The sequence below is a fragment of the Mirounga angustirostris genome, unplaced genomic scaffold (assembly GCF_029215605.1).
Source record: "Mirounga angustirostris isolate CCGP_5_RB_7025 unplaced genomic scaffold, mMirAng1.0.hap1 SCAF_14, whole genome shotgun sequence".
Classification (NCBI taxonomy): domain Eukaryota; kingdom Metazoa; phylum Chordata; class Mammalia; order Carnivora; family Phocidae; genus Mirounga; species Mirounga angustirostris.
In genome coordinates, this window is record NW_026991722.1 from 90,695,759 (window position 1) to 90,719,377 (window position 23,619).

Here is a 23,619-nt window from a genome sequence, read left to right on the forward strand (position 1 = left end):
AAAGGACGTGCTGGATGGCTGCAGCATAGGGATGGAATGGGGCTCTGGCTGAACTCAAAGCACGGGGGCAGAAGGACAGCCAGTGCCTTATCACTGCAGCAAAGGGGCACGAGAGCCTCCTAAAGGGTGGTGACAGCTTCTATAAGCAGTCATTATTTTGTAAAAAATATATATTTGTTCATTCATTTGAGCAAAACATATTTCTCATAAATAATTGGTCGCGGTTCCTGGCTCACAGCTCCCAAAACCCTTGGAATTTCCTGAGTGACAAATGGGAGCATCTTTTGTTACACTGTGTGGTCTTTTGTTGTCCTCAGCTCCTACAATCACTTGACAGCCATAAAGATGAAATGGGTGTCTTGTTATTCATAACAACTCCCTTTCCATCACTACTGGATTTATGTTAATGAGGTGACTTTTGGAAATCCTGTAAGGATAGGGAACCGACCACAAAAGAAGAGGGGGAATTTTCAGTCCCACCCCCTGACCTGAGGTTGGGGGGGGGGGAGAGGAGAGGGACTGGAGGATAAATCAATCACCATTCACCAATGGTTTAATTAATCACTCATGCTTGTGTAATGAAGCCTCCATAAAACCCCCAAAAGATGGGGTTCAGAGTGCTTCCAGGCTGGGGAACCAGAAGGCTTCTATGTGCCATTGTGCACAGCCCCAAACTCCATGAGAACAGAAGTTCCTTTGTTCGGGACCTCAACCTAGGTATCTCTTTATCTGGCTGTTGATTGGTATCCTTTAATATCCTTTGTAATAAACTGGTAATCTAGCAAGTAAAATGTTTCTCTGAGCCCTGTGAGCTGTTCTAGCAAATTAGCTGAACCTAAGAAGAAGGTTGTGGAAACCTGCGATTTACAGCCATTCTATCAGAAGCACCTGGACTTGTGCCTGGCACCTGAAGGGAGTTAGGGAGTCAGTCTTGTAGGACTGAGTTCTTAACCTGTAACTCAAAGAGGGGGTGGTTAGAACCTCCAATCGATAGCCAGTCAGAGACACAAGTGACAACTTTTGATGGCATCTGAAGGGGGGGAATGACGACAGTCTTGTAGGACTTTAGCCCTTAACTTGTAAAATCTGCTGCGATCTCTGGGCAGACCATGTCAGAAGTGAGTTAAATTGTAGGACACCCGGTTGGTGTCAAGAGCACTGCTTGTTGGTGTAGTGAAACACAACCCCGCACCCTACAAGCACACACATTGGAATTGGTTCTAGAACCCTTTAAGGATAAAAACAAACGCCTCCAAGTGTCTCTGCTGAAATGAGTTCTGCTTATTTGTAATGAAACCAAGTGACTACGTCAATAAAGAGCTAGGTTCTCTAAGGTGGAGAACCAGAAAGGAAGGAGCCATGCAGAGAAGAAGTCCATAAGGGGCACCTGGGTGGCTCGTTGGTTAAGCATCTCGCTTCAGCTCAGGTCATGATCCTGGGGTCCTGGGATCGAGCCCCACATCGAGCTCCTTGCTCCGTGGGGAGCCTGCTTCTCCCTGCCGCCTCCCCTGCTTGTGCTCTCTCTCTAATAAATAAAATCTTTAAAAAAAAACACAAACAGGGCGCCTGGGTGGCTCAGTTGGTTAAGCGACTGCCTTCGGCTCAGGTCATGATCCTGGAGTCCCTGGATCGAGTCCCGCGTCGGGCTCCCTGCCCAGCAGGGAGCCTGCTTCTCCCTCTGACCCTCCCCCCTCTCATGTGCTCTCTCTCTCTCATTCTCTCTGTCTCAAATAAATAAATAAAATCTTTAAAAAAAAAAAACAAAAAACACACAAACAAACAAAGGACAAGAGCTCCATAAATCTACAAAGGGGTTCCGTGGAGTCTCTGGCTTGGCTGAGGAACAAGCCACGTGTATCTAGGGTTAAATTCCATGAGACTCACAAAGAATGATCAGAGAGCTGTAAGCTAAACAATTCCCAGAGCTCACACAGAACAGGAGACATGGGCATTTCAACCAGCTAGATGGAAAGTACTCACTGAATACTCCCAGCATTTAGGAGACTGCCCAGAAGAGTCATAGTTTAGTACAGCTGTAGGGCTACACTAGTCCACAATAAAGGCTATTGTAAATTTATCCTAACAAAGCATCAAAACAAGCCTAAACAGATCAAAGTGATCCACAAATAACGTTAACTGCCTACTAGAATAAAATCTATCAGTGTTTGATGGAAAACAACAAAATCCAGCATTCAACAAAGTAAAGCTCACAATGTATAGCACTGAATCAAAATCACTAAACATGTGAAGAAGGAACAACCAGGAAGGGGGGAAAATCATCAACAGAAGGAGACCCAGAAACAATGGAGGATGATGAAATTTGGAAACTGAGACAGCTATATAAACAAGCACAATATGCTCCAGAACTTGTAGGAAAATGAGCCTAATGAGAGAAAAGAGAAGACATAAAAAAGAACCACTTCTAAAATGGAACGTCTAAAATGAAAAGTAGTAAATCTACAATGAAAATCTCTACCAAAAAGCTCCCAGAATAAGTGAATTTAGCAAAATCACAGAAATTCTCATATATTGCTAATGGGAATACAAAGTTATTAAAAATAGTTTTGTAGTTTCTTATGAGGTTAAATATACACCTAACTATGACCAAGTAATTGTACTTTTAGGTATTTACACAAGGGAAATGAAAAAAAAAATGCCCGTATAAAGACATACACAAATAGTCAAAAGCTGCAAACAACCCAAATGTCCACCAAAAGAAGAAGAATTAAAAATAATTTGGGCTATATCCACCCAGTAAGGTACTAGTCAGCAATAAAAAGGAATGAAATCCCATAAATACAATAACATGGATGGATCGCCACTTCATGCTGTGAAATAAACCACATAAACAAGAGTATATCCCATTCATTAAAACTTCTTAAAAGACAAATCTAATTCATAGTGACAGAAAGCAGATTAGTGATTGCCTTGGAAGCATGGGTGGATACTGACTACAAAGAGGCACACGTTCCCTATCTTGAGTGTGGTAGTGATTGCACAAGTATATATATTTATTAAAAAGCCCCAATAAACTGACATATAAATGAATGGAACAGAATAGAGTCCAGAAATAAACCCACACTTACACAGTCGATTCATCTACAATAAAAGGAGGTAAGAATATATAATGGAGAAAAGACAATCTCTTTAAATAGTGCTCGGAAAACTACACAGCCATATGCAAAAGAATGAAATCAGTCCACTTGATCACACCGTATACAAAATTAAAGGTAAGACCTGAAACCATAAAACTCCTAAAAGAAAACATAGGCATAAACTCTTAGATGTTGATCTTGGCAATATTTTTTTGAATCAGTCTCCTCAGGCCAGGGCAACAAAAGCAAAATTAAACAATTGGGACTACATCAAAATAAAAAGCTTTTGCATAGCAAAGGAAACCATCAAATTAGAAAAGGCAACCTACTGAATGGGAGAAGATATTTGAAATTGATACATCTGATAAGGGGTTAATATCCAAAATACATAAAGAATTCTTACAACACCCAAAAAATCAATTAAAAAATGGGCAGAAATTAACATCATTAATCATCAGGGACATGCAAATCAAAACCACAACTCAGTATCACCTCACACCTGTCAGAATGGCTAGTATCAAAAAGATAAGAAATAATAAGTATTGGCAAAGATGTGGAAAAAAGGGAACCCTCATGCACTACTAGTGGAAATGTAAATTGGTGCAGTCACTGTGGAAATAAGTCTGAGGATTCCTCAAATAATTAAAAATAGAACTGCCATACAACCCAGCAATTCCATTCCTAGGTATTTATCTGAAGAAAACAAAAATACTAATTCAAAAAGATACACGCACCCCTATGTTCACTGCAGCAGTATTTACAATAACCAAGATATGGCTTCCATAGGAACACCTAGGTGTCCACAGATAACGGAACAGATAAAGAAGATGTAAACATACATTGAAATCTTATTCAGCCACAAAAAAGAATGAAACCTTGCCATTTGTGACAACATGGACGTACATGCAAGGTACCATGCTAAGTGAAATAAAGACAAAAACTGTACGATTTCACTTATATGTAGAATCTAAAAAACAGAAGAAAGCAAAACGGAAACAGACTGGCACTTGGGTGGCTCAGTCGGTTGAACATCTGACTTCGGCTCAGGTTATGAACTCGGGGTCCTGGGATCAAATCCCGCATCCGGCTCCTGGCTCAGCGGGAAGTCGGCTTGTCCCTCTCCCTCTCCCCCTCCCCCACTTGTGCACGCATGCACTCTCGTTCTCTCTCTCTCTCTCAAAATCTTAAAAAAAATTTGGGCGCCTGGGTGGCTCAGATGGTTAAGCGTCTGCCTTCGGCTCAGGTCATGGTCCTGGGATCGAGTCCCGCATCGGGCTTCCTGCTCCTTGGGAGCCTGCTTCTCCCTCTGCCTCTCTCTCTCTGTCTCTCATGAATAAATAAATAAAATCTTAAAAAAAAAAAAAAATCTTAAAAAAAATTTAAAAAACAACAGAAACAGACTTATAAATACAGAGAACAAAATGGTGGTTGCCAGAGGATAGGGAACTTGGGGGATAGGTGCAACAGGTGAAGGGAATTAAGAGGTACAAACTTCTAATAATAAAATAAGTAAGTCATGGGGATGTAAAGTACAGCCTAGGGAACACAGTCAATAATGTAATAATTCTGTATGGTGACAGATGGTAACTTATCAGGTGCTCATTCTGTAATGTACATAAATGTCAAAGCATGCTGTACATCTGAAACTAATATAATATTGTATGTCAACTATACTTCAATTAAAAAACCAACAATGAGGGGCACCTGGGTGGCTCAGTTGTTAAGCGCCTGCCTTCGGCTCAGGTCATGATCCCAGGGTCCTGGGATTCAGCCCTGCACTGGGCTCCCTGCTCTGCGGGAAGCTCGCTTCTCCCTCTCCCACTCCCCTTGCTTGTGTTCCCTCTCTTGCTGTGTCTCTCTCTGTCATATAAATAAATAAAATCTTTAAAAAAAAAACAACACAACGAGTGGCTCGTTCAGTTAAACGTCTGCCTTTGGCTCAGATCATGATCCCAGAGTCCCAGGATCGAGCCCCACATTGGGCTCCCTGCTCAGCGGGAAGTCTGCTTCTTCCTCTCCCTCTGTCCCTCCCCCTGCTCGTGTTCTGTCTCTTTCTCAAATACATCTTTAAAAAAAATTTAAGAATAAAAAAATTAAATAAAATTAAAAAGCAACAATGAACTGTTTAAAAGGGTATGTTTTACTGTATGGAAATACCTCAGTAAAGTTAACTCAAAAAATTAAATCATCAGGGCGCCTGGGTGGCTCAGTCAGTTAAGAATCTGCCTTCCGGGCGCCTGGGTGGCTCAGATGGTTAAGCGTCTGCCTTCGGCTCAGGTCATGATCTCAGGGTCCTGGGATCGAGTCCCGCATCGGGCTCCCTGCTCCTTGGGAGCCTGCTTCTCCCTCTGCCTCTCTCTCTCTCTCTCTCATGAATAAATAAATAAAATTAAAAAAAAAAAAATCTGCCTTCCACTCAGGTCATGATCCCAGGGTCCTGGGATCGAGCCCCGCATTGGGCTCCCTGCTCAGTGGGGAGCCTGCTTCTCCCTCTCCTGCTCCCCCTGCTTGTGCTCTCTCTCTCTGTCAAATAAAAATCTTAAAAAAAAAAAAAAAAACTTAAATCATCACAGCAGCATTATTTACAATGGCCAAGACATGGAAACAACCTAAATGTCCAACAGATAAACAAATTGTGTGTATATATGTATATACGTACATACATACAATAGAATACTATTATTCAGCCAGAAAAAATGAGGAAATCCTACACTTGCAAGAACATGGATGAACCCTGAAGGCATTATGCTAAGTGAATTAAGTCAGAGAAAGACAAATACTGCATGATTTCATTTATATGTGGAATCTAAAAAACCAAATAAAAGGTAAAAAAAAAAAAGAAAAAAAACTCGGAGGAAAAGAGATCAGACTCGAGGGAGTGGGGGGAGACAGGGAATTGGAAGGTCAAAAAGTACAAACTTCCAGTTATAAGAGAAATAAGTACTAGGGATGGAATGTACAACATGATGCCTGTAGCTAACACGGCTGTCTACCACATAGGAAAATAAAGCGAGGTAATCCTGAGTTCTCATCATAGGAGAAAATATTTTTCTTTGTTCCTTTCTTCTTTTTTTAAAATTGTATCTACAGAGATGATGGATGTTAGCTGAATCTATTCTGGCAATCATTTCACAATATATGTAAATCAAACCATCATGCTTGATACCTTAAACTTACATAGCGATGTATGTCAATTATTTCTCAATAAAACTGAAAAAAATTAAATCACCTTTGAATAGCCAAAAAATATGTAAGTAGAGACATTCCGCAAAAATACACTAATGTTAAAAATGCTTGTCTGAGGGGCGCCTGGGTGGCTCAGTCGTTAAGCGTCTGCCTTCGGCTCAGGTCATGATCCCAGGGTCCTGGGATTGAGTCCCAAATTGGGCTCCCTGATCAGCAGGGAGCCTGCTTCTCCCTCTCCCACTCCCCCTGCTTGTGTTCCCTCTCTCGCTGTGTCTCTCTCTGTCAAATAAATAAATAAAATTTTAAAAATAAATAAATAAATAAAAATGCTTGTCTGCTTCTGGAGAGTGGATTAGTAGAAGGGGCAGAGAGTGGAAGACCTCTTTATATGTAAAACTCTTCATTAGTATTTGAATTTGTACATGATTGTGTTTTATTTAAAAATTTTAAAACTATCTCATTTAAAATAAAAATTAACAATACTTATTCCTAAATACCCAAAACCCTGGAAGGGCCAAGTTCCCCAAAATGTGAACTGTGGTTTCCTGTGCGCTGTAGGACCCTGGGTCACCACTATTTCGTCATATTTTGTAATGCTAATTTTTAAAAAATGAACATTTAATATTTATAAGTAGATAAATGACAAAGCTATTTCCCCATTGGGGAAACTGATGCCATATATACATAAAGAGAGAAAGAGCAGAGCTGCTGGAACCTGGATGCTTCTGAACACTCTCAACTGGCTACTAACTTTGCTGCTAGTTACAGAATTCCCTTCATCCCATCAAGCAAACACATAGGTTTCATTTCATTCAAACACTGCATGAGCTTTTTTTCCCTACCATGAAAAGAACATGACTCTTAGAGCAGGCAAAGATCTCAGAAACATTTTCTTAAATGTATAAAAACAGAACCCAGTGGGTGCCTGGGTGGCTCAGTCAATTAAGCATCTGCCTTCAGCTCAGGTCATGATCTTGGGGTCCCGGAATTGAATCCCACACCAGGCTCCCTATTCCCCGCTACTCATGATCTCTCTCTCACTCTCAAATAAATAAATAAATAAAATCTTTAAAAAAAGAAAGAAAGAAAGAAAGAAAGAACCCAGGAAGATGAAACAACTCGCCCAGGTGCTGTAGCTGAGCTCAAGTCTTACACCATGTCCGACACCCACCTCCCCGGTGCCCCTCTGCGAGAGCTGTGCCCTCTCCCCACATCCCAGAGTGGAACTTGCAGTGAGTGAGGTGGAACAGATTTTGGAGATTGTGAAGTTCTTCTACACTGTTGGGAAGGGAAGTGAAGGGGGAAGGGGGAGGGGAGGGAAAGCAAGGAAGGGAGGAGGGGAGGGAGGACGGGAGGGAGGGAGGGAGGGAGGGAGGGAGAAAAGGAGGGAGGAAGGAAGGAAGGGCTTAAATTGAAATAAAGGAAAGATATGGGTATAACTCCTTAAAGAGCCCCAGGGCCTCATCTTGGCATAAGTACCAGCCTGTCCTCTTTCAAACTCTAGAGATGCCAGACTTGACCCAGGGATATGAAGAGATTATATTCCAGCAAAATTACCAGCAGAAGTTTTCATTTGCCACTTAAAATCAGAGCCCTGAAGGAAACCTTACAGTCATCTGCCCATGGTTCCTAAATCTGGCTTATCATCAGAATCACTGAAGGGACTTTTCAAAAACAAAGATCCTGAACCTTGCCCAAACTTTCTAAATCTCCAGGGGTGAAATCAAAGAATCCATAGTTTTTGTTTTGTTTTGTTTTTTTAAAGAGATTTTATTTATTTGACAGAGACAGGGACAGCGAGAGAGGGAACACAAGCAGGGGAAGTGGGAGAAGGAGAAGCAGGCTTCCCGCGAAGCAGGGAGCCCTATACGGGGCTCAATCCCAGGACCCTGGAATCATGACCTGAGCCGAAGGCAGACGCTTAACGACTGAGCCACCCAGGCGTCCCAGAATCCATAGTTTTTAAAGCTCCCCAACAATTCTGATGATGAGCGACCAGATGATTTTTCATGAGAAGACAGTGATTAGGTGGGGCAGGGGAGGGATTAGGATCCGGTCTGCGACTGCCAGTCAGCACTCTCCCTTCTCATGACCTGTTACCTCTCCTGAAATCCTACAATGTCTACCTGGAGTCCAGACCATTTCCCCTTCATAAAGTGAAATGCTGGCATCCTGCCTGGAAATCCAGCAGTCCTGTGGCTATTTTACTCAACCAAAAGAACAGTATCTAACTGAAACCCAGCTCTTAACCAACAGGGGCTTCAGATTTCACACTGCGCTGGGCCATTCAGATCCAGTGTTCTGTCACTGTCTAGGCCCTAGAATTTATAAGCCCATCAACCCTGTCCTCTTTATAAATGGTCATCTTTCAGGTACTGACTCCTACATGGCAGTAATCCTAATTATAGAAATGGTGAATGCTAAAACAATACTACTGACATTGGTCTTTTATGATTTTGGAAGTCACATTTCTTCCAAATGTAGGTTCTATTGGAAGACCTTTGAAATGGGTGGGAATTTGATGAAAGCATGTGAACTCGTCATGGGGTGACTCAGCCTGCAAATGTGTGGGGTCAGAGAGAAGCCACCTTGGGTCTAACACTTGAGTGGGGTCATATGATCACAGTCTAACAAGTACTTTATTAGCCTAAAGGAAAAGGCATATTTACAGAGGAAACCACCAATGTCATGGGAAATAGAGTACAGCAAATTTTAAAAAGCGTGACTCACATACTACACAATAATCCTTCACCAAAAGGATTTTGTCATATACTACCAGAAAACAAAAAGCCTTTTTTCTTTTTTGGTCTGAGGTTACTATAAAGTCCAAGATGTACGAACAGGCCCAAAAAAAGGGTAGATATACATAGACAAGCAAAAAGGTATCTGGGGGCGGCTGGGTGGCTCAGTCAGTTAAGCGGCTGCCTTCGGCTCAGGTGGGATCGAGCCCAGCGTCAGGCTCCCTGTCCAGGGGAGAGCCTGCTTCTCCCTCCCCCTCTGCCTGCCTCTCTGCCTACTTGTGCTATCTCTCTGTCAAATAAATAAATAACATCTTTAAAAAAGTATCTCTTAGGTAATAGCCACATCTGGATCTGTATGGCCAGCTGACTAAGTCACAGTTTTACAGGACTGTTGGAAATCAGATGAAATCTTTACACTGGATTCTACTGGAGGAAGAGGGTCAAAACCAAAATTCAAAATAGGATTTTGGGAGGAAGCCTATAATGTAGCATGTAATGCCAATGCCAACAAATATTCCTAGATCAACTATGCTAGAGCTAGAAGGAATCTCAAATGGGTTCCAATCCAACCCGCCTTATAGTTGTTTATACTATTTATAGCATAGTCACACAGAGGACCAGACAGCAAGTGACATGTTCAAGTTCACACAGCTATTGAGGGACATGGTTGAGACTCGCCTTCAGGACCGACATGCCCTGGCCACAGGATTCAGCTGAGCTGGATTACTGATACGGAGAGGTTCATGAAGAAACCCAAACACATCATTCCAAATTCCATAAAGTCTCTCTCACCTCCCCCCTCCTTTTGCCCAGGCTATGAGATCTATTGATATTTCAGATTCTTCAACTGTTACACTACGGCTGAAAAGAAGGCATTTTTTAAATTTACACCTTAATATTCAATTTCAACATTTACTGAATGTCTACTCTGAGTTAGGTATCATCCTGGGCCACTGGAGCACAACTGAGTAAGACAGTTCATTGTACGTCACACATGGTTCAATAACATCCAAGCCTGCCCCTACTGTGTGGCCCTGTTGTGGGGGAAGCATTGTGAGCAATAACAACAAAGCAATTTGATTATTTCAGTCTGGTTCCTGGTAAGAACTTATCCACATCACAGAAGTCCAACCGTTTCAGCTTATCCTCAGACAGAGCAGGGCATGAACGACTAGGATGCCAGCCCCAACACGAGGCATGAACTCTGAGGATTTCAACAGCAGGTAATTGCTTCTCAGAGGCCTTGGGGAGACCAGGGGTAGGTCTGGACGCAGAAAGGAAGCCCAGCATGATGCCAAAGGCATAATGTCTGTAGCTGGCCAAAAACCCACTGGAGACATGAGCTCCAAAAAAGCACATTTCATTTTTTCAAACATTTCAATTTTGGGGCAATTTAAAACAGTGACAGACAGTTGTGCTAAATGAGAACTCAAGGTGGTTCCACCTTTGTCCTACCTCCCAGTGACCAGCAACTTTGGGTGGGATCTCCAACCCCAGCTTCTCCAGCTCTCGCTCCCTGTACTTCTCATACTGCCGGTAACCTGCATACCCGCCACCTGTCACCAAAAGAACGGGCAGGGGACGCAGCAGAGACAAGGTTCGAGCAGGGGCAGTGTGGACTCTTCTGGCATCTGTAACAAAAAACAGGAAAATTCTGAGATTAGGAGAAGGGACAGGGATGAGTCATGCAAACAGCACTAAAACGAGGTCCAGGAAACATCAGTGCATCTTTGATAGGCAGGTGCAACCTTAAGTCACTATTAAGACCCTTCTGTCTCCAAATTCTCCCAATAAGTAAGGGACAAACATTTTTTAAATTTTTTTTTATTTGACAGGGACAGAGAGAGAGAACAAGCAGGGGAAGCAGTAGAGGGAGAGGGAGAAGCAGACTCTCCACGGAGCAGGGAGCCCGATGCGGGGCTCAATCCCAGGACCCCGGGATCCTGACCCTAGCAGAAGGCAGATGCTTAATGACTGAGCCACCCAGGCACCCAAGGGACAAGCATCTTTCCCATGAAACTACAATGCACCTCAACTGCCACCACAGCCAGAGAATTTAAGACGAAAACACCGACTGAATCACAAAGAGGTCAAGAAACTGATCAAGGGGGCGCCTGGGTGGCTCAGTTGGTTAAGCGACTGCCTTCGGCTTAGGTCATGATCCTGGAGTCCCTGGATCGAGTCCCGCATCGGGCTCCCTGCTCGGCAGGGAGTCTGCTTCTCCCTCTGACCCTCCCCCCTCTCATGTGCTCTCTCTCATTCTCTCTCTCTCAAATAAATAAATAAAATCTTAAAAAAAAAAAAAAAAGAAACTGATCAAGGTTGCCAGGCTGGCTACCACCAGGTCCAGGATTGGGAATCAGGCACCATTTCTCACCCAGAACTCTTTGACCTTACTTTTACAATCCAGACCCAATTCTGACTAGATACTAGTATATACTCAAATGCAAACTCCCATAAGCTCTTACAATTCAGTAATAAAAAAGACAACCCATTTTAAAAAATATACACAGGACCTGAACAGACATTTCTCCAAAGAGGATATACAAATGGCCAGTAAGCACGTGAAAAGATGCTCAACATCTATTATGGGTTGAACTGTGTCCCCCCAGAATTCACATGCTGAGTCCTAGCTCTCAGTACCCAGAATGTGACCTTACTTGGATATAGGGTCTCTAGAGAAGTCAACAAGATAGGGGTGCCTGGATGGCTCAGTCATTAAGCGTCTGCCTTCGGCTCAGGTCCCTGGGATCAAGTCCCACATCAGGCTCCTTGCTCAGCGGGAAGCCTGCTTCTCCCTCTCCCACTCCCCCTGCTTGTGTTCCTGCTCTTGCTATCTCTGTCAAATAAATAAATAAAGTCTTAAAAAAAAAAAGGTAAGATAAAATATGGTCATCGTGGTGGGCCCTAGTCCAATATGACTGGTGTCCTTATGAAAAGGGAAAATTTGGAGACAGACATGCTTATGAAGAGAACGCTGCGTGCAGATGAAGGCAGAGATCAGGATGATGCTTCTATGAGCCAAAGATTGCCAGCAAACCAGTAGGAGCTAGACCAGAGGCATGGAACAGATTCTCCCTCCCAGCCCTCAGGAGGAAGCAGCCCTGTGACACTTTGATCTCAGGCCTCTAGTCTCCAACCTGAGTACGTTTCTACTACTTAAGCCACTCAGTCTGTGGTGCTTTGTTAGAGCAGCCACAGCAAACCAATACAGCATTATTAGCAATCAGGGAAATGCAAATCAAAACCACAGTGAGGGACCACTTCATACCCACTAGGATGGTTATAATCAAAAAGACAAGTGTTGGCAAGGATGTAGAGAAAGTAGAACACTCATACACTGCTGGTGGGATTGCAAAATGCGCCAGCCACTTTGTAGAACAGTTTGTCAGTTCCTCAAAATGTTACATATAAAATTACAATTATGACCCAGCAATTCTACTAGGGATATTTCTGAGAGAAATGAAACCTACACCTACACAAAAACTTATACAAGAATGTTCAATAGCAGCCAAAAACTAGAAACCACCCAAATGTCCATCAACTGGGGAATGGATAAATAAAATGTGGTGTGCCCATACAATGGAATATTATTTGATGATACAAAGGAATGAAGTACTGACACATAATACAACGTGAACCCTGAAAACATGATGTGAAAGAAGCCAGCCACAAAAGGCTGCATATTGTAGGATTTCATTCACATGAAGTGTACAGTACAGGAACATACTATAGAGACATAAAGTAGATTAGTGGTTGCCAGGGGCTGGGGGGAGGGAGAAATGGGGAGTGATAGTTTAATGAGTCAAGTGTTGTTACTAGCTTGGGGAGGGGGGTGAAGAATGAAAATGTTCTAGAACAAATAGTGGTGATGGTTGCACAATTCTGAATATACTAAAAACCACTAAATTGCACTTTTAAAAGATGAATTTTATGGTATGTGGATTATATCTCAAAAATGCTGTTATCAAAACAAAACCTCAAGACCTGAATCCCCAGGATCCTATACAAAACCAGGGCATACCCTTCTTACTGCCTCTGACTTCCAATGGGAGGAAACCCCCCTGCTCCCGAAATCACCAGCCCCCCACCACGTTCTGGGTGTTGCTATTTCTTCTATTAATGAGCAAGTGTGGATGTCATTAATCTCTTTCATCTTCTAATTATTCCTAATGAAGCACTACTACTTCACAACTAAATATTCTACCTCTGACCAAGTAAGACTGACCATAAAGCAACTTTTTTTTCCTCTTTCTGAAATATCTGGTGACAAGAGATCTGTTGTACCCCCCTCACTGCAGTGAGCCACCATCCTAGACTGACTAGTCACGCTCTACTGAATGCTGCCGGCCACATTACCCTTTCTTCGATTACATGTCTCCCCTTCTCAAAGGCTTACTGTGCCTCTCCAAAAAGAAGTAGTAAGTAGAGACAGCCCTCCACTACTGACCACCTCCCTGCTGGGCCTGTCACCTTATAAAAGCACAGCTTCTCTGCAGATCCAAGATTATGTCTCAATTTTTGAGGCTCCCCTTCTTTCCTTCATGTGATTCCCACGTGTTCCAGCTCGCAAGTCCTTAAGTAGCGCCCAGATGTGCTGCTATTAAATACCAGAGTAAACGTTTCGTTCTCACTCTCATTAACCAATCTGTTTTATTCCCAAGGTACTTTCGCTGGACAGTTCAAAATGGCTTCTGGTATAATCGAATAAAAAGGATATCTAGATAGGGGCGGAGCAAAATGGCGGAGGAGTAGGAGACCTGGATTTCGTCTGGTCCCAGGAATTCAGCTGGACAGGGGTCAAACCATTCTGAACACCTACAAACTCAACAGAAAACTCTCTGAACAGAAAAGCGACCACTTTCTGGAAAGTAGGACATGTGCAGAAGTGAATCCGAGGCGATATTCGGGAGGATAGACGGCGGGGGAGGGGGCCTCCATCACCGGCTGTTCTGTCAAGTGATAGAGCCACGGAGCACAAAATCGGAACTTTTATAAGTCAGTTAGGCTGAAGGATGTCACTCCAGTGGCTAAGTGGGGGGTGGAACCTTCGCGGGACAGTGTGGTCTCAGGACCCTCGGGGTCACAGAAAGACCGGGGGTGCCTGAGTGTGGCAGAGCTCCCAGGTATCGGAGCGGGGAAGCCGGCTGCAGAGACGGAGCCCAGGCACGGGCTCTCAGCTCGGGGTTGCCATAAACCGTGATCCGGGGCACAGTCGGGCCACTGCTCCTCCAGCAGGGACCCAACAAGCGGCAGATCCGGGGAGACTCCCCTTCCTCCCCCAGGAGGAGTGGCGCGGGAGTGCACCACAGGGATCTGCTGGGCTTGGAGACTCCACGCGGGGTCCGGTGCCAGAGATAGAAACGTGTGGTCACAGGCCGGGTGAGCACGGAGTGCAGCCGGAGACTGGGGAGACGGGACTGACTGACTGCTTTTCTCTGGGGGCGCACTGAGGAGCGGGGCCCCGAGTTCTCGGCTCCTCCGCGGCAGAGATTGGGAAGCCACCATTTTCACTCTCGGCCTCCAAAGCTGTATGGAAAGCTTGCAGGGAACAAAAGCTCCCGAGAGCAAACCCGAGCAGATTACTTAGCCCCAACAGGGCAAGGGCGGGGCAATTCCGCCTCCGGCAAAGACATTTGGGAACCAGAGCAACAGGGCCCTCCCCCAGAAGATCAGCAAGAACAGCCAGCCAAGACCAAGTTTACTGATCAGTGAGAACGGCAGAACTCCAGCGCTAGGGGAATACTGCACATAGAATCCATGGCTTTTTTTTACCATGATTCTTTAGTCTTTCAAAGTTAATTTTTTTTTTAACCTTTTTTTTTTTAATTTTTCTTTTTCCCTTTTTCAACCAACATCTTACCAATCCCTTTTTTAAAAAATATTTTTATTTTTCATTTTTAGGGCCATATTCTATCCCTTCATAGTAGTTACGCTTATTTTTGGCATATATATATAAGTTGTTCTCTCTTTAAAATTTTGAGATAGTTTCTTCTAACAGATCAAAATATACCCTAAATCTCTAGTGTATGGCTTTGTTCTAGTCTCCTGCCTGATCACATTCTCTCCCTTTTTCTTTTTTTTTAAATCCTTTTCTTTCTTTTTTCAAACAACTTATCAATTCCTTTTATAAAATTTATAATTTTCATCTTTACAGTCATATTCCATCCCTTCATTGTATCAACCCTTATTTTTGTACATATATAAGTTTTTCTTTCTTTAAAATTTTGGGAGGCACTTTCTTTTAACAGACCAAAATGCACCCAAAATATAGTGTGTGGCACTGATCTATGCACCAGCCTGATATTTGATCATATTCTGTTTTTTTTGTTTTGTTCTGCTTTGTTTGTTTTTATCTTTATCTTTTTTTATTTTTATTTTTTCATTCTTTCCCTTTCTTTTTCCCCGGTTTCAGGTCTTTTCTGATTTGTTTAGAGTATATTTTCTGGGGACGTTGTTACCCTGTTAGCATTTTGTTCTCTCATTCATCTATTCTCTGGACAAAATGACAAGATGGAAAAAAATCACCTCAACAAAAAGAACAAGAGGCAGTACCGACTGCCAGGGACCTACTCAATACGGACATTAGTTTATGTCAGACCTAGAGTTCAGAATCATGATTTTAAAGATACTAGCTGGGCTTGAAAAAAAGCATGGAAGTTATTAGAGAAACTCTCTCTGGAGAAATAAAAGAACTAAAATCTAACCAAATCGAAATCAAAAAGGCTATTAATGAGGTGCAATCAAAAATGGGGGCGATAACTGCTAGGATAAATGAGGCAGAAGAGAGAATCAGTGATATAGAAGACCAAATGATGGAAAATAAAGAAGCTGAAAAAAAGAGAGATAAACAACTACTGGATCACGAGGGCAGAATTAGAGAGATAAGCGATACCATAAGACGAAACAACATTAGAATAATTGGGATCCCAGAAGAAGAAGAAAGAGAGGAGCAGAAGGTATATTGGAGCAAATTATAGCAGAGAACTTCCCTAATTTGGGGAAGGAAACAGGCATCAAAATCCAGGAGGCACAGGGAACCCCTCTCAAAATCAATAAAAATAGGTCAACACGGGCGCCTGGGTGGCTCAGTTGGTTAAGCCACTGCCTTCGGCTCAGGTCATGATCCTGGAGTCCCAGGATCGAGTCCCGCATCAGGCTCCCTGCTTGGCAGGGAGTCTGTTTCTCCCTCTGACCCTCCCCCTTCTCATGCTCTCTCTCTCTCATTCTCTCTCTCAAATAAATAAATAAAATCTTTAAAAAAAAAAAAATAGGTCAACACCCTGACATCTAATAGTAAAACTTACGAGTCTCAAGAGACAAAGAGAAAATCCTGAAAGCAGCTCGGGAGAAGAGATATGTAACCTACAATGGTAGAAACATTAGATTGGCAACAGACCTATCCACAGAAACCTGTGGGAAAGGACTGGCAGGATATATTCACAGCACTAAATGAGAAAAATATGCAGCCAAGAATACTATATCCAGCTAGGCTGTCATTGAAAATAGAAGGAGAGATAAAAAAACTTCCAGGACAAACAAAAACTAAAAGAATTTGCAAATATGAAACCAGCCCTACAAGAAATATTGAAAGGGGTCCTCTAAGCAAAGAGAGAACCTAAAAGCAACATAGACCAGAAAGGAACACAGACAATATACAGTAACAGTCACCTTACAGGAAATACAATGGCACTAAATTCCTATCTTTCAATAGTTACCCTGAATGTAAATGGGCTCAATGCCCCAATCAAAAGACACAGGCTATCAGATTGGATTAAAAAACAAGACCCATCGATATGCTGTGTGCAAGAGACTCATTTTAGACCCAAAGACACCCCCAGATTGAAATTGAGGGGGTGGAAAACCATTTACCATGCTAATGGACACCAAAAGAAAGCTGGGGTGGCAATCCTTATATCAGACAAAATAGATTTTAAACCGAAGACTGTCATAAGAGATGAGGAAGGACACTATATCCTACTTAAAGGGTCTATCCAACAAGAAGATCTAACAATTGTAAATATCTATGCCCCTAACATGGGAGCAGCCAATTATATAAGCCAATTAATAGCAATAGCAAAGAAACACATTGACAACAATACAATAATAGTCTGGGACTTTAACACCCCCCTCACTGACATTGACAGATCATCTAAGCAAAAGATCAACAAGGAAATGAAGACTTTAAATGACACACTGGACCAAATGGACTTCACAGACATATTCAGAACATTCCATCCCAAAGCAACGGAATACACATTCTTCTCTAGTGCCCATGGAACATTCTCCAGAATAGATCACATCCTAGGTCACAAATCAGGTCTCAACCGGTACCAAAAGATTGGGATCATTCCCTGCCTATTTTCAGACCACAGTGCTTTGAAACTAGAACTCAATCACAAGAGGAAAGTCGGAAAGAACTCAAATACATGGAGGCTAAAGAGCATCCTACTAAAGAATGAGTGGGTCAACCAGGAAATTAAAGAAGAGTTAAAAAAATTCATGGAAACCAATGAAAATGAAAACACAACTGTTCAAAATCTTTGGGATGCAGCAAAGGCAGTCCTAAGAGGAAAGTATATAGCAATACAAGCCTTTCTCAAGAAACAAGAAAGGTCTCAAATACACAACCTAACCCTACACCTAAAGGAGCTAGAGAAAAAACAGCAAATAAAGCCTAAACCCAGCAGGAGAAGAGAAATAATAACGATCAGAGCAGAAATCAATGAAATAGAAACTAAAAGAACAGTAAAACAGATCAACGAAACTAGGAGCTGGTTCTTTGAAAGAATTAACATGATTGATAAACCCCTGGCCAGACTTATCAAAAAGAAAAGAGAAATGACCCAAATCAACAAAATCATGAATGAAAGGGGAGAGATCACAACCAACACCAAAGAAATACAAACAATTATAAGAACATATTATGAGCAACTCTATGCCAGCAAATTAGATAACCTGGAAGAAATGGATGCATTCCTAGAGATGTATCAACTACCAAAACTGAACCAGGAAGAAATAGAAAACCTGATAGAAAACCTGAACAGACCTATAACCACTAAGGAAATTGAAGCAGTCATCAAAAATCTCCCAACAAACAAAAGCCCAGGGCCAGATGGCTTCCCAGGGGAATTCTACCAAACATTTCAAGAAGAATTAATACCTATTCTTCTGAAACTGTTCCAAAAAATAGAAATGGAAGGAAAACTTCCAAACTCATTTTATGAGGCCAGCATTACCTTGATCCCAAAACCAGACAAAGACCCCATCAAAAAGGAGAACTACAGACCAATATCCTTGATGAACATGGATGCAAAAATTCTCACCAAAATACTAGCCAATCCAACAGTACATTAAAAGGATTATTCACCACCAAGTGGGATTTATCCCTGGGCTGCAAGGTTGGTTCAACATTCGCAAATCAATCAACATGATACATTAACAAAAGAAAGAACAAGAATCACATGAGCCTCTCAATACATGCAGAAAAAGCATCTGACAAAGTATAGCATCCTTTCTTGATCAAAACTCTTCAGAGTATAGGGATAGAGGGTACATACCTCAATATCATTAAAGCCATCTATGAAAAACCCACAGTGAATATCATTCTCAATGGGGAAAAACTTGAGAGCTTTCCCCTAAGGTCAGGAACGCAGCAGGGATGTCCACTATTACCACTGCTATTCAACACAGTATTAGAAGTCCTAGCCACAGCAATCAAACAAAAAGAAATCAAAGGCATCCAAATCGGCAAAGAAGTCAAACTCTCACTCTTTGCAGATGATATGATACTTTATGTGGGAAACCCAAAAGACTCCACCCCAAGACTGCTAGAACTCATACAGGAATTCAGTAAAGTGGGAGGATATAAAATCAATGCACAGAAATCAGTGGCATTTCTATACACCAACCACAAGACAGAAGAAAGAGAAATTAAGGAGTCGATCCCATTTACAATTGCACCCAAAACCATAAGATACCTAGGAATAAATCTAACCAAAGAGGCAAAGGATCTGTACTCAGAAAACTATAAAATACTCATGAAAGAAATTGAGGAAGACACAAAGAAATGGAAAAACGTTCCATGCTCATGGATTGGAAGAACAAATATTGTGAAGATGTCACTGCTACCTAGAGCAATCTACACATTCAATGCAATCCCCACCAAAATACTATCCACTTTTTTCAAAGAAATGGAACAAATAATCCTAAAATTTGTATGGAACCAGAAAAGACCCTGAATAGCCAGAGGAATGTTGAAAAAGAAAAGCAAAGCTGGCGGTATCACAATTCGGACTTCCAGCTCTATTACAAAGCTGTCATCATCAAGACAGTATGGTACTGGCACAAAAACAGACACACAGATCAATGGAACAGAATAGAGAGCCCAGAAATGGACCCTCAACTCTATGGTCAACTAATCTTCGACAAAGCAGGAAAGAATGTCCAATAGAAAAAAGACAGTCTCTTCAACAAATGGTGTTGGGAAAATTGGACAGCCACATGCAGAAGAATGAAACTGGACCATTTCCTTACACCACACACAAAAATAGACTCAAAATGCTTGAAAGACCTCAATATGAGACAGTAGTCCATCAAAATCCTAAAGGAGAACACAGGCAACAACCTCTTCGACCTCAGCCACAGCAACGTCTTCCTAGAAACATCGCCAAAGGCAAGGGAAGCAAGAGCAAAAATGAACTATTGGGACTTCATCAAGATAAAAAGCTTTTGCACAGCAAAAGAAACAGTCAACAAAACCAAAAGACAAACGACAGAATGGGAGAGGATATCTGCAAATGACATATCAGATAAAGGCTAGTATCCAAAATCTACAAAGAACTTATCAAACTCAACACCCAAAGAGCAAAGAATCCAATCAAGAAATGGGCAGAAGACATGAACAGACATTTTTCCAAAGAAGACATCCAAATGGCCAACAGACACATGAAAAAGTGCTCAACATGGCTCGGCATCAGGGAAATCCAAATCAAAACCTCAATGAGATACCACCTCACACCAGTCAGAATGGTTAAAATTAACAAGTCAGGAAACGACAGATGTTGGCGGGGATGCGGAGAAAGGGGAACCCTCCTACACTGTTGGTGGGAATGCAAGCTGGTGCAACCACTCTGGAAAACAGTATGGAGGTTCCTTAAAAAGTTGAAAATAGAGCTACCATACGATCCAGCAATTGCACTACTGGGTATTTACCCCAAAGATACAAATGTAGGGATCTGAAGGGGTTCATGCACCCCGATATTTATAGCATTAATGTCCACAATAGCCAAACTGTGGAAAGAGCCAAGATGTCCATTGACAGATGAATGGATAAAGAAGATGTGGTGTATATATATATATATATATATAATGGAATATTATGCAGCCATCTAAAAGAATGAGATCTTGCCATTTGCAACGACGTGGATGGAACTGGAGGGTGTTATGCTGAGCAAAATAAGTCAATCAGAGAAAGACATGTATCATATGACCTCACTGATATGAGGAATTCTTTTTTTTTTTTATTGAAGATTTTATTTATTTATTTAACAGAGAGAGACATAGCGAGAGCAGGAACACAAGCAGGGGGAGTGGGAGAGGGAGAAGCAGGCTTCCCGCAGAGCGGGAAGCCCGATGTGGGACTCGATCCCAGGACCCTGGGATCATGACCTGAGCCGAAGGCAGACGCTTAACGACTGAGCCACCCAGGCGCCCATGAGGAATTCTTAATCTCAGGAAACAAACTGAGGGTTGTTGGAGTGGGTGGGGAGTGGGAGGGATGGGGTGGCTGGGTGATAGACATTGGGGAGGGTATGTTCTATGGTGAGCGCTGTGAATTGTGCAAGACTGTTGAATCACAGATCTGTACCTCTGAAACAAATAATACATTATATGTTAAGAAAAAAAAAAAAAGATGATAGCAGGAGAGGAAGAATGAAGGGGGGGAAATTGGAGGGGGAGACGAACCATGAAAGATGATGGACTCTGAAAAACAAACTGAGGGTTCTATAGGGGAGGGGGATAGGGGATGGGCTGGCCTGGTGATGGGTATTAAAGAGGGCACGCTCTGCATGGAGCACTGGGTGTTATGCACAAACAATGAATCATGGAACACTACATCAAAAATTAATGATGTAATGTATGGTGATTAACATAACAGTAAAAAATTTTTTTAAAAAAGAATATCTAGATAATAAAGACAAGACATTTTCATACAGGTTCAAATGGCTGCTTACAAAATCAAAGTTCATAATCCACAGTTTTGGTGAGGGTGTGGGGAACTGATGTACTCAGGAGCACCTCCTGCTCATATGCATGTAAACTGGAACAACCCTCTTTGAAGAGCAATCTGACCTAAATACCAACTTGTAAAATACATAAATCTTTTGATCCCGCAATTCTAGCTCTACAAATTTATCCTGAAGCTGCACTAAGATGTGTTACCACAGAAATCTCTATACTAGAAAAAGCCTAGAAACAACTTACATGTCCGACACCAAATGGTAGTCATTCAACAGAATACTAGGCAGCCAGTAAAAACGATGTGCTCCAGGGATAACTACATGCCAGACATTCTAAGCACCCCACAGATATAAGGTCATTTAATTCTACTAACAACCCCATGAAATAGGAGCTGTTTATCCCAGTGTACTGATAGCAAACTGAAGCACAAAGAGGCCAGCGTCACTTCTAATTGCTACTTACTTGTGTAGAAGCCTCTGACAGGCAGCTTCCTTAAGGAGTGTAGGAAGTGGCTCACAGCAGTGTTCTCACAGTGAAGGAGGCTATAATCAAGCAAAAATGAACCGTTAAACATTTATTTAAAAAAAAATTTTTTTTAAGTAGACTCCACGCCCAGCGTGGAATCCAACATGGGGCTTGAACTCACAACCCTGAGGATCAAGACCTGAGCTGAGATCAAGAGTCAGCTGCTTAACTGACTGAGCTACCCAGGCGCCCCTATCTTAAAATTATTTTTAAGATTTTATTTATTTATTTGAGAGAGAGAGAGAGCACACAAGGTGGGGGAGGGGTTCCTCTCCCTCTGCCCCTCCCCCCACTTGTGCTCCCTCTTTCTCTCTCGCTCTCCCTCAAATAAAATCTTAAAAAAAAATTCTTTAGGGATGCCTGGGTGGTTCAGTCAGTTAAGCGCCTGCCTTTGGCTCAGGTCATGATCCCAGGGTCCTGGGATGAGTCCCACATCGGGCCCCTTGCTCAGCAGGGAGCCTACTGCTCCCCTTGCTTGTGTGCTCTCTCTCTCTCTCTCTCTGACAAATAAATAAAATATATATCTATTTAAATTCTTAAAAAAAATGTTGGGGTCCCTGGGTGGCTCAATCAGTTAAGTGGCTGACTTTGACTCATGTCATGATCCCAGGGTCAGGCTCCCCACTCAGCAAGGAGTCTGTTTCTCCCTCTCCCTCTGCCCCTCCCCCTGCTCCTGCTCACTGGCTCTCTCTCTCTCTCAAATAAATAAAATCTTTTAAAAAAAATTTTTTTGGCGCACCTGAGTGGCTCAGTTGTTAAGCGTCTGCCTTTAGCTCAGGTCGTGATCCCAGGGTCCCGGGACTGAGGATCCCTGCTCAGCAGGAAGCCTGCTTCTCCCTCTCCCTCCCCCCTGCTTGTGTTCCTGCTCTCGCTGTGTCTCTCTCTGTCAAATAAATAAATAAAATCTAAAAAGAAAATTTTTTTAAAATGTGGATCAACTGGCAAAACTTGAATACAATGTATAGATTCAATAAGTCTTATATCAATGTTAATTTCTTAGTTTTGACCACTGTACTATGGTTGTGTGAGAAAATGATCTTGTAGGAAAAAGGCTGAGGTTCATAGTAAAGTAATGTCAAAGCTGTAACTTTCTCTCAAGTGTCCTAGGGAAAAAAAAAAAAATATATATATATATATACACACACATACACATAAAGAGGGGAGAAGGAGAGGAAGGGAGAAGAGTAAAGCAAATGCAATCAACATTTAGGGAATCTGGGTAAACAGAATTTGGGAATTTTATTATTTTTATAACTTTTCTGTAAGTCCGAAACTATTTCACAATAAAGTTTTTTCTTAATTAAGCATAAAATTATAATAGGCAGTAATTCAGCACTCTTACACAAAGCCATATGTTTCCATACCACAAAAGAACAACTGTACACAGCCTTGTAAACATCTAACCCCTACTCATTAAAGACTCTAATACTGGTAGCTGAAACTTTAAATTTTAAATGTCTAGCCTGGAAAAAAAATGACACAAAAAAACCACGTGGAACTATTCTAATATACTTCAAGTCTGGAAGGCTCACTTAATTTAGAATTTTTGAATTCTCTTTTGTGGCTAACCTTGCTATTTTGTCAAGCTAGTTTGACAGTGAATGGGTTTCAAGCCTTCTCAGAAAAAAATTACCAACAACTTTCACAGCTTTCCAGGCTAAGAAAACATTATTTCTGATTCAGTTTGTTTCTCTTTGTTTCATCTTCACCCAGGGAAACTGGACAATTTCCCAGTGGCAATAAGTGACTGCCAGCAAGGAAAACATTCATGAACTTTTAGTTAAAAATTGGATCTCCCCTAACCAAAGAGCAAATATCTCCCTTTCAAT

The 23,619-nt window shown here is 42.0% G+C and overlaps 1 protein-coding gene across 2 annotated transcripts in view; it reads right to left on the reverse strand.

Moving 5' to 3' along the window:
• The window catches only part of PISD (phosphatidylserine decarboxylase), a 51,274-nt gene that overhangs the window by 19,470 nt on the left and 8,185 nt on the right, over positions 1 to 23,619 (reverse strand). For both annotated transcript variants that reach the window (XM_045887266.2, XM_054510440.2), the window contains 2 exons: positions 21,728 to 21,807; positions 10,478 to 10,653 (listed from right to left, as the gene is read on the reverse strand). In XM_045887266.2, coding sequence (XP_045743222.1) covers positions 10,478 to 10,653; positions 21,728 to 21,807 — 256 coding nt within the window. The remainder of the gene's footprint in view (positions 1 to 10,477; positions 10,654 to 21,727; positions 21,808 to 23,619) is intronic.